The following is a 15,397-nucleotide window of genomic DNA, read 5'->3' as shown; positions in this document are numbered from 1 at the left end:
AACATGACCACTGTGCAGTGTGGATGGAGGCTAGCTCCACTAGTACTACATTGTCTTTCCACAATTCCACCTGTGTGCCCAGAAAAGACAGAAACTCTCCCACTGGGAAAGAATTCATAGACCTTACTTCAGTGCAAAGAACCATCAGATATGCCCACAGAAGCCTTAGTGTCCCACAAGTGAGCTCAACGCCAGTATGAAAACAGCAGCTTGACTGTTGATCTGCAGGGTGGATACTCGCTCTCTCAAGTTAGGCTTACTTGAAAGAAGTAGCTCACATATAGAATCCTTGAGTTAACTCTACCATGTAAACATACCATAGTCTTTACTAAGCATGTGAAATGGCAATTTTCAGACATTTACAATTTGGCTAAATCTGGATACTTTTTAATGGGGACAGCAAAAGGTACCTGTCTAATACCAGGATCACTCACCTGCCAAATTTCATATACCTGTTCCAAATCATGCAAGTGCTAGAGCTCTTTAAAGAAACCTTCAAAAATGTAACTTTTGGAAAATGACTAACACACTATTTTTATTGTTTACTTTATACTAATTATTCCATAATCTCTTCCTTGGAAGCAGCTAATTTGCTTTTACTGAAACCTTTTCGGGGTGGGGTGGGGGAACAAAAAAAACAAAACAAAAGAAAACAAAACCCACACCTCTGGCAGAGACAATTTCAGCACAAATGGTTCAAGTTTAGCAAAGCAATATGTAACTTAAAACAGATGGCTCACAGAGTGGCTGATTCTTTAAGTGGTGCTAGACTTAACCCTACCTGCGAATAATCAGCTGCCTCAGCAGATACTTTCAGGCCAGGGATTGGGCTGTAGCTTGAAGATTACCTGGTCCTACGATTAGTTTAGCTGAAGAGGGAGCTGTAAAGAGTAACATCCTGCAGGAGATGCTTGGGAGTGGAAAGAACCCAGTTATGACTCTGAGGCAGATGGCCAGCAGAGTGTAATTCTGCAGGGAGTAGATTAGGAAGGAGAGAGAAGCCTTGAATACTCATCTTGACTCCTCGTCAGGAAATCTGTGGAGCATAATCCTGCAGGGAGTAGATAGGCTCTTGCAGAAGACTCCAGATTAGAGAGGACAGGATACGACATGTTGAACTTGTATTAAATAATGCTATTTTGAAGAAATAAAACTAAAGCCCTGCAGAAAAGGAACTAGAATCCTGTGGCTGGAGAGGGTTCTTTGTATATGGGCTGGTGAGTTAACCATATAGCTTTCAAGGTGATTATAACAAAAGTATTAGGAAACTGTAATCAAGTGCATCATTTCCAGGTCCATTGATAACATATTAGCTGACATGCATATGGATTGATTCTTCCTCCTAAGGTGAGTGTAATGATCCATTTAAAAAGTAAGCCTGACAGGATTCTGAGCCCCCATCTTTTCTGATTTTATTTTACAAATTTACTCTCTATTTTTTTCTTTTTACATATAAAATTCAACCTGACCAGTTGTATTAGTTTAATTTTTAATTAAAATATTGCAACTGTGCTAAACCTGGAGCTGCCCCTGTAAAGTTCTTCTCTAGCACCTTATCAGAGACATTTAACCACATGTGCCCTGCTCTCCACTCCTACTGGAAGATATTTCTCACTTCAACTTTCTGCCTGGCCAATGCTAGCAATAAGTATCAATGGAATATACTGTAAATGTCTAAAGTTACTTTTCAAGTATCAGAGGGGTAGCCGTGTTAGTCTGGATCTGTAAAAGCAGCAAAGAATCCTGTGGCACCTTATAGACTAACAGATGTTTAGGAGCATGAGCTTTCGTGGGTGAATACCCACTTCGTCAGATGCATGTAGTGGAAATTTCCAGGGGCAGGTATATATAAGCAAGCAAGCTAGAGATAACGAGGTTAGTTCAATCAGGGAGGATGAGGCCCTGTTCTAGCAGTTGAGGTGTGAAAACCAAGGGAGGAGAAACTGGTTTTGTAGTTGGCAAGCAGGATTAAACAGAGACTGTGAATGGCTTGCCAACTACAAAACCAATTTCTCTTCCCTTGGTTTTCACACTTCAACTGCTAGAACAGGGCCTCATCCTCCCTGATTGAACTAACCTCGTTATCTCTAGCTTGCTTGCTTATATATACCTGCCCCTGGAAATTTCCACTACATGCATCTGACGAAGTGGGTATTCACCCACGAAAGCTCATGCTCCTAAACATCTGTTAGTCTATAAGGTGCCACAGGATTCTTTGCTGCTTTTAAAGTTACTTTGAACTGGTGAATTCCATTGTACAGAAAAGTTACCTTCTCTGAAAAGCATCACAAAACACATTCCAAGTTATTTAACCCTCTGAAAAATTATGAATTTAATTGTAAGTTTAAAACTTTTTTTTTTTGCTTTGGAGAAACTGAACTTTAAAAATAATAGAACTTACTTTATTTTACTTTGCCCAGAACACACATTATATAAACACACAAATCCCCCAAAGGTGCCAAAAGTTGTCCCTCTGTTTTTCTAAATGATCTTGCATGTGCAGTCTAGCTGAAAAGACTCATCGATTATGCCTACATAAACAACAAAAGCCCCTAGAAAAAATATCTAGATCAAAAGCCTGTCAAACATTGAACAGGAAAGAGAAATCCTGTTTTAAACATGGCCTCTTTCAAGTCTGAATTCAATCCCACCAAGTAAAAACAAAGGATTTCATAACTGAAGGTATTTTAAAATTACTTTATTTTTGGAACTTAACTAAAAGATTCGTTTCTCCTATATGTTAAGCTTCATCTTTCATATAGTAATATCATGACAGATTTCTGAAAAGTAGCCTTTGTAAGGTTTAAAGATATGTAGACTAGGTTTATTTAGAACACATCTATGTTCATGTCATAACCCCTACTTGTATTAATTTCCATTAGAACATGCAAATGATATTTTTAACTTTGCTGCTGTTCTGAGGTAATGAGGTTTCTTCTTCCATCAATGATCACACAAAACTACCCCTAACTCCAAAAAAGAGTAACATGTGTACATTCTGATAGGAGACTAGACATCTAGGATCAGATTTATCAGCATCTTTTTCTCTCTATCCCCAAATAAACACAAGAACAGGGAGGGGGAGCACTTTAAGGGAAAAAAAATCTGGTAAGCATATAACAAACAAAAGAGAATGATATTACTTCTCCTCCACATAATCATTCTGTGGAATTCACTGCTGCAGGAAAACAATCTCAAAAACTGTGGAGAAATTTAAATAGGGAGCCAGGCAACTTTTATAACCATTAATAATGTTTTCATTGTCCTTTCCTAAAGGGATGAAGAAAGATCATTGGAGTTTCTTCTGATTTATATTAGTATAAGTGAAATAAACCTCATGTTCAATTCATTGTTCTAGTTTTAAGAGGAATGCATGAAACAGTTATTAGACCTTAAGTTGTAGCTCCTAACACAATATCTGATGGAAAGAATCTCTATTTCATATTGACAAATGACTTAATTGGTTGTTCCTTCTTCTACATGCATAACTTTATTTGCATCTATATTAAGCTAGATGTCAAAAACAATTATCAGCTAAACATCATCATTTTGGCATCAAGTATAGAATGTAGGCCTCTTTGATTCCAAAGCACATCTTACCAATTGTTTCAGGACACAGCTAAAGACCTATTTGGCAAGGATTTGGGGAGTGACCTTTGCAATTTCAGGATCTGTTGATTTGTATTTGCTCGGTTGTGTGGTGTTTTGACTATGGCCATCAATCTAAATAAGTCTGTTCAATGACATGTGAAGTCACATGAAGGAATTGGTGCACACATGCTGAACGGCACCATAAGACTACCTTGAAAATGCTATTTACCTTTAATGATCTAGTTAGGAAGCAAAAATGTGAATTTAATACCAGACTAGCTCACCAGAAATAAATAAATAATGGGCATGAACTCTAACACAATCCATCAATGATAATTTCCATCTGTGACAATTAGGTAACACAGTTCTAGACTTCAGCACTATTGACTTCTAGAAGGGATAAGCAGTAGAAACTCTCACTTCTCATACAATTGATTATCCAATCACGAGGCAATATTTTTATCTTCTATTATGTTGTATGGTTACAGAAAGTTGGAGTGGAGGTGCTTCCCTCCTAGTATTCAGACAAGATCAGCACAGATACATTTAAATTTACCACCACCACCACCGCCCCCACAGCATTTTCCACAAGCCTGTCCTGAGGAGTTCATTTGGATTTGCCTTTTGTATTTGCTTAAAAAATTAGACATAGATTTTACAATCTGAGGAGCTGAAACAAGACCTTTGCTCTGCAGACACTGTATTTTTGGCACATACACAATAGTCACTGCTTTGGAGATGAGTCCAGCTTTACAAAAATTTTCAAGGAACAAGAATATTACTAGAGTTGCAAACTCATGATGAGTTCACACTCTTGAGCCAATAGCATCTGTCTTTGCTGCCACTCAAGAGGGTGACTCACTGACAGTACAGCAGAGTCGTCCCACAAATCTTTTAGAACTGTGTGGCATTTGATTAAACTAACCCACATCTTTCTATGATGCCAAAATAAACTGTCTCTTTATTCCCAGTGTATAAACATTGTTACTATAACTTTCCTTTGAAATGTCTTGAAAAGGTTCAATGACGTTTCATTATTTACCTTGATTAATGAATTGCTCCATGCTGTCTTTGAAAGGCTGGATGTGCTCTTCTAGTGATACCTGATAAACTTTCCCCGCTTGTGTCTCACACGCTGAAATTGAAATAACAGATTACTTTAGGGTGACACATAATAGCATAGATACAAATACTGTAGTAAAAATACATTAGCTTATATAAATATATAGCCAGCAAAACTTGCTAGAATATGATCCTTAGGAACATACTGCTTCAAATGCAAACACTACAATAAAATCTTCCTGGAGAGTAATTTTGTTCCTGATCAAATGTTTCTGAATAAATGAACAACTGGTGCCCAAAGTAAGTGGTGGGTTTATAGGTGTCAGACACAATCCTTCCTGCTACCCTCTGACTCCTAGGGAGTCTGCTACCCAGGGAGTGACCAGATTTTTGTGGGGAAACATTTGGAACAGTTATTATTTGAACAGCAAGGGATAATGAGGAACGGGAGAGGGTTGTATTTACCTCTTTGTAAATATACTGTTACATATGCTGTATTTTACAGCATGTTCCAGCAGGGTGAGCTCCATATCTTATTTATTAAATTATATTTCCCTGGATCAAAATCCTACCCTTATTTCTTGCACTACTCTTTCTGTTTCTATGTTCAACTCCCCTTCTCCTCACTCCATTTTAAGGTCCCATTTTCTCTCTTTTTAAAATTTCCTTTTCTCATGGTCTTTTCTTTCCTTGTCTTACTTCTTTCTACACATCATTTACTTCCACTGTAGTTTTCCCCCTCCTCTAGCCTCTTACGGTCTCCTCCTACTTCCAAAATATATTCTCCTTCTTCCTCTCCCAGTCCTCTACTCCCTCATCATGCATTATCTCAACCCCTCCTTCACATGAGATGCCTTCACTTGTTTCCTGCTGGTAGAACAGTAAAGGAAGCAGCAGAAGACTCTTGTGTGTCTGATGTCTTCCTCCAGCTTCCTGAGTCCACCCTTCAGTGGCTGCAAGCTGCAGTACACAAAATGCTTGCTCTACCTTGGGCTTGAGTTGTAATTAGCTCCTCAAAGGCTTGAAATCCTATGTAAGTCAGGAAGTCAACAAGGGACAAAGAAGCTTCAATATACAAATATTTCCGGATAGAAGCCAGGGATATGACCTTAACTGCACAACACTGCAAAATATCTATATAAGTGGAGGTTGCTGCTGGATCTGTGGAGGTAAAATGTAATCTGTGGGTTTCTTGTTTATAGTTGTCTGCAGGGTTTCATTGTTGAAGCAGATTGTGGTGTGCAAGAAGCTGATGCTGGTGTGGGAGTGTTCTAGAATGAATATGATGGATAGGTGGTATAGCTGAAGTTGCGGAAATCTATCATGGAAAGTTGGTCATCTACCCAGAGGATGAAAATATCATAGATGTATCTCAGGTATATATCATTGGTTTTGTGGTACACTTTCCCAGAAATTCTTCCTCAAAGTGGCCCATGAAGAAGTAGGCATATTGGGGAGCCATCTTAGTACCCTGGGCAGTTTATTCATGGTTTGGACAAAGTATTTGTTGTTGAATACAAAATTGCTTTGGGTGAGGATGATATAGATGAGTTTTGGCAATGTGTTTGTGCGTAAGGGATTGTCTGCCACTAGAATAGCAAGGATTCCAGTGGCACCTTAAAGACTTAACAGATTTATTTGGGCGTATGCTTTCATGGGTAAAAAACCCACTTCAGAGGCATAGAGTGAAAATTACAGATGCAGTCATTATTATACTGCCAGTAGAATGACGACTGTGATAGAACCTGGAAATTGACAAGGTCAAATCTTAAAATAGGCTGGCTCTCATGGTGAGGCCATGTGATGGAGGGAGGGATAGCTCAGTGGTTTGAGCATTGGCCTGCTAAACTGAGGGTTGCCAGTTCAATCCTTCAGGGGGCCATTTAGGGATCTGGGCAAACATTGGGGATTGGTCCTGCTTTGAGCAGGGGGTTAGACTAGATGACCTCCTGAGGTCCCTTCCAACCCTTATATTCTAGGAATGCATTCAAACAAACTGCACTAGCTTTAACGTGACACCGAGGGCTCTGTCTGTACCACTTCTGAATTGTGGATGAAATTATTGTGTCATGGAAAGCCTATGTATATGTGGATCCACCCTAAATTTGCAGTGTGGCATCATGTCTCTACCAGGCCAGAGACAATGGTAAGGGATCAGTACTCAGCAACAGTCTCTTTGAAGTAAAACACATTGGGACAATAGGTTTGCTCTACATGGGAGAAGACACTTGTACCTTGTATGTTCAGAGAGGAGAGTTTGAAAGTAATGGAAAATTACCAAAAAGACAGAAAATAAGGTGACCCCAAGCAAGAGTTTATAAAGGGATTCACCCTTGGGGGGAACTGGGTAGGAGAGAGCCATTTTGCAGCTGATTATATGAGGGCAGTTGCTGCAGGGGCAGAGTACCCTGCCATGGAACACAGATGATTTCCCAAGAACTCCCAAGGGAAGGGTGAGCTGGTGAGGATCGTGTAGTGTTTTGTGTGATATATGTACTCTCTTGTTCTTTACATGATTAAATATAAAAAGAGCATAAAGTTGAAGATTATACAAAAGTATACATGTTTGTGCTTCACAAGAACCACACGCTCCTGAGAGTTAAACTGCAAACCAGAAGCTTCACACCTTTAGAGTGGAGTTCTGGGAGATGGGTGTTTCAAGTCCTGGGGCATCTGAAGGGTCAGTGCTGCACCCAGAGCATCCAGGAGGCTGGACAACAGGTTCCAACACTAGGAGGGCAGTGCCAGTTGGAAAGTCTGTGCGCTGAGAGTGTACCGTGGGGTTCTTAGTTTGGGGCAATAGCTGGACTCTGTTCAATTGCAGAAGCTCAACATACCCCAGGGGATCCACAACACAGAGGCTTCGATTCCCTTCACAGCAATCCTAGTGGGATCCAGGAAAAGATGATCACTAGGATCTGTGACAAATGGGTTCAAACAAACTGCCTTAGCTTTAAAATGTCATGAACCAATAGAAAGACAAAGTGGGTGAGGTAAGATCTTTTATTGGACCAACTGCTATTGGTGAGAGAGTGAGAGACAAGTTTCGACCTCCACAGAGCTCTTCTTCAGCTCTGTGCAGCTCAAAAGCTTGTCTCTCTCACCAACAGAAGTTGAGCCAATAAAAGATCTTACCTTACCCCCACCTTGTCTCTATAATACCCTGGGACCAACACGACTACAACAACACTGCAATGAACCAACAGAACTCAACTCTTGGGCAATGCCAGACTTCACATTTCGTTCAGACCACTTGTATCTCTAAGTTCTATAAAAGGGGGAGAAAATCCTCTTTGATGGTCAAAATCTCCCTGATCTTTTAATGCAGAAGTACTGCTTCTGCCTAAAATCAAAATCGGCATAAAACCCCTCAAACATATAATATTACAAAAATATTACAATTCACCCTAAATAGTACCTTTAAATTAAATAGGATTATTTGTGTTATCTTATCTACAACAGAGCAGTTGTGCTATTGTTTCTAAAAGGTACTTCTATGATAAAGAGATTTACTACCATACTGTGATTATCTAATATAAAATGAATATTTAAACTGTCATCACTCTAAAACCCTAGAGAATAGCAATCTGTTTTAGAGATCCAAAAACTCATGTGTCAGAAACAATCATTGGAGGCCTAAACCACCCTGCTGTCATACACAGTGCAAAAGAAAATGACTTTGGGAAAAATCCCTGGAGATCTAGATAATGTAATTAAAATTTAACAAGGCTCTAAGTGATAATCACCCTGAATAACAATGGAATCCAGATGCCCAACAACAAATTATGATCTATCAAAGGTGTTGTTTTTTTTAATTAATTGAACATGAAGCCTGAAAACACACCTTGTGGGCATTTCTTTTATCATTTTCCACAACTGTAAAAAAAAATACTACTGATTAAAAGTACACAGAGAAATGAAAATCAAATCAAATGATTCAGTTGCAATCCAACAAATGGCATAAAGTTAGCAAGACATTGACAATTGTAAATACTCTGATTCCTTTATTTGTTTTAAAGTATAATTGAAGATAGAAATGTGAACAGACTTATTAAAACATGAGTAGCCCTATTCAATTAAAAAAAGTTAAACAGGGCTTCATTGCTTGTGAAGCAACTTGTTTGAAAACAAATGTTACATATCCACTCACTCGTGGGCAGGCTTATGAAACATGTATACGTGCTAAGTCAAATACCAGAATGGAATTACTACCGGATGTGATGATTTCCTAAGGTTTGGAGAATCTGCTAATTTATTTAGTGAATAAGTGTTATATTAGGTCAATTCCATGGCTAGTGAAAGCAATGCAATGCAAACGCTGCAATTCTCTTCCTTTACTCAGACTTTTGCAGTGTCTTTGAGGCAAGAATGTGAACTTTGTACCTCACGAAAAGTCAACAATTGTACTCCACATGAAGCCTTTTCAGAAATGGTCTCATACATTTAATAGAAGACTGTTCACCACAAAGCTTCTCAAAATGCTTCACAAACTAATTTATGTGATCACCTCGGAGTGGAATATGGGAGGTGTTCAATGACACTGCCTAACACCACACAAGACTTTAGGACAGGAAGTGAAGACCTTATCTAACTTAGATAGAAGAAAACTGAAGACGGATCTTTTAGGTAGTAAACTGAAAACTACAAAACATAATTAGTCAAAAAGGTGTTTGATCCCAAGCACTCAAACAGTACCATGGGGCAATGGAGATTTTCCAAAGGGAGCCAATCCAGAAATATAGGATGACCAGCCGAAAGATCTTGCACTCTGCCACAAATTGCCATAACAGTCTAGGTAACATCATATGAGTTCTGTCTCTCTCCCAGGCTATGGATTACTCATCATTCTCAACATTTTGAAAGGTCAAACATTTTATTCTTTTAATTCATTAGCTGCAACTCAGGATGACCTCCTGATATCTCAGTCAATTTAAGAGAAGATAAGTGTGGCTCCTCTAAGGATAAGTGCCCCTCAGAGATTGTACGCTATACCCATGCCAACAGCCTATGACAGTTCCCCTTCAAAATCTTTAAGGAAATGCACAGATACACTATCTTTTCATATTCACTTTGCTTTGGAAAAGAAAAACAGATGTAATATTGTCAGAATGAAATACTTAATCTTTCTTTCTTGACAGAACTATTTAGAGTCCTGCAACATCTCCTATGACTTGTGAATCTTAAAAACAAAACAAAACCCATTTCTACAATCTGTTGTTTTATGTGAAAGGACTAAACTTTGACATTAGTTATCCTAAAAAGATTCAGAGTTCAGTTTTGATTTAGACAGGCAGGAGAACCCTCTTGGGTGGGAAAACCGAACAGCAAGCCTAGAGAATTTCCCACAGTTGATAAACTTCAGGAATAAAACACTTTCACTATCCTTGTACCTCCTGTTTTGATCCAGACTAGAAAATGATAATGAAAATACTCTTAGGGCTTGATCTTTTAGTGTCCCTGTGTAGTATGCATCTAAATACAAAAAAGAACTGAGTGGCAGGAAAGGGAGTTCCTGAGATGCTAATTCTTCATCAGACTGCTGCTACACTCCCCCAAAGTAACTCATTCTTAGTGTCAGACATAGATCCTAAGAGAAAAGAATGCTAAACTTAGAAAGCAACTTAAATAAAGAAGCACCTGGCATTAAGAGAATTGTGCTGAAATCTATGTCCACATGCCTGACATCCACTCACAACCTTTTTGTGTTCTTTTTGTTTTTTTAAATCTGTGGTCTTGTGACTAAGGGAGCAGGTGTACAGTGAGCTAGAGACTTCCTACTATTCAGCATGGTGCATAACTAGTATTTTTGCTTACAATGTGTGTTACCAAAAATGGCTTCCACTCACACTGATAATGGAACAGAAAAACCTTGTGTAATGAGTCAGGTTATGGATTATGGAGGCCTTCATCTAATAGTATCAGAACCACGAAAGGGGAAGCTTGGTTCAAAATCAGTTATAAAATGGGTGATGGTTGAGGCAAATGTTCTCATTTTTGATAAGCATTCACCCTATTCCTGGCAAAAATTGCCAACCATGTGTAGATCCTTCTAAGACAATGGAAAAATACAGATAAGGAAGAAAAACACATCTTACTTTGTCTGATCAGGTATTGGGGTGCTGAAAATAAAGTCCCCAAATGCAGCATCACAACGTTTAGAAACAGTGGGAGTCATGCTGATACCACTGCCTTACTAATGGCAGGATCATCACCTACCAGTCTAAAATGCGTCAGTGTCTAAAATTAACTAGTGATTCATTATTTTCTGTAGAACAGGCATAACATGTTTTTTAGGTTTGGTAGTCTTCAGTCCCCCAGATCAACAAACTACTATTTAGGACCATAATCTCTCTAAACAGAACAGTTAGATGTAGTACTCATATATCATATTCTATAATGTTTCATTGGAGTCTAAAAACCTCTGTCCCGCTGAGCTGTTATTACTCCACAGCATGACTAAAGGAAGCAAAGATGACAGGAGCACAAAAGATACAGGCAGTGCTCCTGCCTCTCCATATTTCGTACTGAATGAATAAGACACTGCCCGTATATGCCTTTTTTTGAATGTTCCTTTACTTAGCAGTGCAAGGGAAAGTGGGTGAAATTGTGCAGAATAAGTGACACAAGAATGCCTGCTCCGTCTGTTACATACTTTGTAAAAACTATTTGATTTAACTTAACATGATAATGTTTAAAGTAGGGCTGTTGATCAATCATAGTTAACTCATGCAATTAACTCAAAAAATAATCACAATTTAAAAAATTAAATTGCAATTAATTTCACACTGTTAAACAATAGAATACCAATTGAAATTTATTAAATATTTTGGATGTTTTTCTACATTTTCAAATATATTGATTTCAATTACAACATAGAATGCGAAGTGTACACTGCTCACTTTATATTATTGTATTACAAATATCTGCACTGTAAAAATGTTAAACAAAAGAATACATATTTTTAAGTGACTCCCTACAAGTATTGTAGTGAAATCTTTTTATCATGGAAGTGTAACTTATAAATTTAGATTTTTTGTTGTTACATAACTGCACTCAAAAACAAAACAATGTAAAACTTTAGAGCCTACAAGTCCACCCAGTCCTACTTCTTGTTCAGCCAAATCGCTAAGACAACCATTTTTGTTTAGAATCATAGAATATCAGGATTGGAAGGGACCTCAGGAGGTCATCTAGTCCAACCCCCTGCTCAAAGCAGGACCAATTCCCAACTAAATCATCCCAGCCAGGGTTTTGTCAAGTCTGACCTTAAAAACCTCTAAGGAAGGAGATTCCACCACCTCCCTAGGTAACCCATTCCAATGCTTCACCACTCTCTGAATGAAAAAGTTTTTCCTAATATCCAACCTAAACCTTCCCCACTGCAACTTGAGACCATTACTCCTTGTTCTGTCATCGGGTACCACTGAGAACAGTCTAGATCCATCCTCTTTGGAACACCCTTTCAGGTGGTTGAAAGCAGCTTCAAATCCCCTCTCATACTTCTCTTCTGCAGACAAAACAATCCCAGTTCCCTCAGTCTCTCCTCATAAGTCATGTGCTTCAGCCCCCTAATCATTTTTGTTGCCCTCTGCTGGACTCTTTCCAATTTTTCCACATCCTTCTTGTAGTGTGGGGCACAAAACTGGACACAGTACTCCAGATGAGGCCTCACCAATGTCAAATAGAGGGGAATGATCACATCCCTTGATCTGCTGGCAATGCCTCTACTTATACAGCCCAAAATGCCATTAGCCTTCTTGGCAACAAGGGCACACTGTTGCTCATATCCAGCTTCTCGTCCACTGTAACTCCTAGGTTCTTTTCTGCAGAACTGCTTCCTAGCCATTTGGTCTCTAGTCTGTAACAGTGAGTGGGATTCTTCCATCCTAAGTGCAGGACTCTGCACTTGTCCTTTTTGAACCTCATTAGGTTTCTTTTGGCCCAGTCCTCTAATTTGTCTAGGTCCCTCTGTATCCTATCCCTACCCTCCAGTGTATCTACCACTCCTCCAAGTTTAGTGTCATCTGCAAACTTGCTGAGAGTGCAGTCCATACTATCCTCCAGATCATTAATGAAGATACTGAACAAAACTGGCCCCAGGACTGACCCTTGGGGAACTTCACTTGAAACTGGCTGCCAACTAGACATGGAGCCATTGATCACTACCCGTTGAGCCCGATGATCTAGCCAGCTTTCTATCCACCTTATAGTCCATTCATCCAGCCCATACTTCTTTAACTTGCTGGCAAGAATACTGTGGAAGACCATGTCAAAAGTTTTGCTGAAGTCAAGGAATAATACATCCACTGCTTTCCCCTCATCCACTAAACTAATAGCCATTAGAAGGCAATTAGTTTAGTCAGGCATGACTTGCCCTTGGTGAATCCATGCTGACTGTTCCTGATCACTTTCTTCTCCTCTAAGTGCTATAGAATTGATTCCTTGAGGACCTGCTCCATGATTTTTCCAGGGACTGAGGTGAGGCTGACTGGCCTGTATTTCCCCAGATCCTCCTCCTTCCTTTTTTTAAAGATGGGCACTACATTAGCCTTTTTCCAGATATCCGGGACCTCCCCTGTTTGCCATGGGTTTTCAAAGATAATGGCAAATGGCTCTGCAATCACATCTGCCAACTCCTTTAGCACCCTCGGATGCAGCGCATCCGGCCCCATGGACTTGTGCTTGTCCAGTTTTTCTAAATAGTCTCAAACCACTTCTTTCTCCACAGAGGGCTGGTCACCTTCTCCCCATACTGTGCTGTCCAATGCAGCAGTCTGGGAGCTGACCTTGTTTGTGAAGACAGAGGCAAAAAAGCATGAGTACATTAGCTTTTTCCACAACCTCTGTCACTAGGTTGCCTCCCTCATTCAGTAAGGGGCTCACACTTTCCTTGACTTTCTTCTTGTTGCTAACATACCTGAAGAAACCCTTCTTGTTACTCTTAACATCTCTTGCTAGCTGCAACTCCAAGTGTGATTTGGCCTTCCTGATTTCAGTCCTGCATGCCTGAGCAATATTTTTTATACTTCTCCCTGGTCATTTGTCCAAGCTTCCACTTCTTGTAAGCTTCTTTTTTGTGTTTAAGATCAGTAAGGATTACACTGTTAAGCCAAGCTGGTTGCCTGCCATATTTACTACTCTTCCTACACATCGGGATTTTTTTTCCTGCAACCTCAATAAGGATTCTTTAAAATACAGCCAGCTGTCCTGGACTCCTTTCCCCCTCATGTTATTCTCCCAGGGGATCCTGCCCATCAGCTCCCTGAGGGAGTCAAAGTCTGCTTTTCTGAAGTCCATGGTCTGTATTCTGCTGCTCTCTTTTCTTCCTTGTGTCAGGATCCTGAACTCAGCCATCTCATGGTCACTGTCTCCCAGGTTCCCATCCACTTTTGCTTCCCCTACTAACTCTTCTCTGTTTGTGAGCAGCAGGTCAAGAAGAGCTCTGCACCTAGCTGTTTCCTCCAGCACTTGGACCAGGAAACTGTCCCCTACACTTTCCAAAAACTTTCTGGATTGTCTGTGCACCGCTGTATTGCTGTCCCGGCAGATATCAGGGTGATTAAAGTCTCCTATGAGAACCAGGGTCTGCGATCTAGTAACTTCTGCTGGTTGTCAAAAGAAAGTCTCGTCCACCTCATCCTCTTGGTCTGGTGGTCTATAGAAGACTCCCATCACAACATCACCCTTGTTGCTCACACTTCTACATTTAATCCAGAGAGTCTCAGGTTTTTCTGCAGTTTCATACTGGAGTTCTGAGCAGTCATACTGCTCTGTTACATACAATGCAACTCCTCCACCTTTTCTGCCCTGCCTGTCCTTCCTGAACAGTTTATATCCATCCATGACAGTACTCCAGTCATGTGAGTTATCCCACCAAGTCTCTGTTATTCCAGTCACAGTTTACATTTACTGGAGATATTGCTGCCTGCTTCTTATTTACAATGTCACCTGAAAGTGAGAACAGGCATTTGCATGGCACTTTTGTAGCCAGCATTGCAAGGTATTTACGTGCCAGATATGCTAAACATTCGTATGCTCCTTCATGCTTTGGCCACCATTCCAGACGACATGCTTCCATGCTGATGATGCTCATTAAAAAATAATGTGTTAATTAAATTTGTTACTGTGTTCCTTGGGGGAGAATTGTATGTCTCGTCTTCTGTTTTACCTGCATTCTGCCATATGTTTCATGTTAGAGTAGTCTCGGATGATGACTCAGCACGTTTGTTTTAAGACCTCTTACACAGCAAATTTGACAAAATGCAAAGAAGGTACCAATGTGAAATTTCTAAAAAATAGGTACAGCACTTGACTCAAGGTTTAAGAATCTGAAGTGCCATCCAAAATCTGAGAGGGACGAGGTGTGGAGCATGCCTCCAGAAGTCTTAAAAGAGCAACACTCTGATGCAAAAACTACAGAACCCAAACCACCAAAAAAGAAAATCAACCTTCTGCTGGTGGCATCTGACTCAGATGATGAAAATGAACATGCGTTGGTCTGCTCTGCATTGGATCATTATCAAGCAAAACTCGTCATCAGCACGGACGCATGTCCTCTGGAATGGTGGTTGAAGCATGAAGGGTGTGACATTCTATCCTTGGGGGAGCATATTGTAACCCTCATATTCCTCATTTTCATATATTCGTGATCTTGCATATAAAACATGCTTTGTAAGCTATCAGGGGAAAAGTTATGATCTGCTGAAAGTCATTTCTCTATCCATATATATATATATAATATGAA

At 39.7% G+C, this 15,397-nt stretch overlaps 1 protein-coding gene across 3 annotated transcripts in view; it reads right to left on the bottom strand.

Annotated features, from left to right (window-relative positions):
• Window positions 1-15,397, bottom strand: part of FMN2 (formin 2) — a 232,174-nt gene that overhangs the window by 56,576 nt on the left and 160,201 nt on the right. For all 3 annotated transcript variants that reach the window (XM_030556975.1, XM_030556976.1, XM_030556977.1), the window contains one exon: window positions 4,634-4,726. In XM_030556975.1, the coding sequence (XP_030412835.1) occupies window positions 4,634-4,726 (93 nt within the window). The remainder of the gene's footprint in view (window positions 1-4,633; window positions 4,727-15,397) is intronic.

Source organism: Gopherus evgoodei, chromosome 3 (assembly GCF_007399415.2).
Source record: "Gopherus evgoodei ecotype Sinaloan lineage chromosome 3, rGopEvg1_v1.p, whole genome shotgun sequence".
Lineage (NCBI taxonomy): Eukaryota > Metazoa > Chordata > Testudines > Testudinidae > Gopherus > Gopherus evgoodei.
This window is presented reverse-complemented; position numbering and strand designations above follow the sequence as displayed.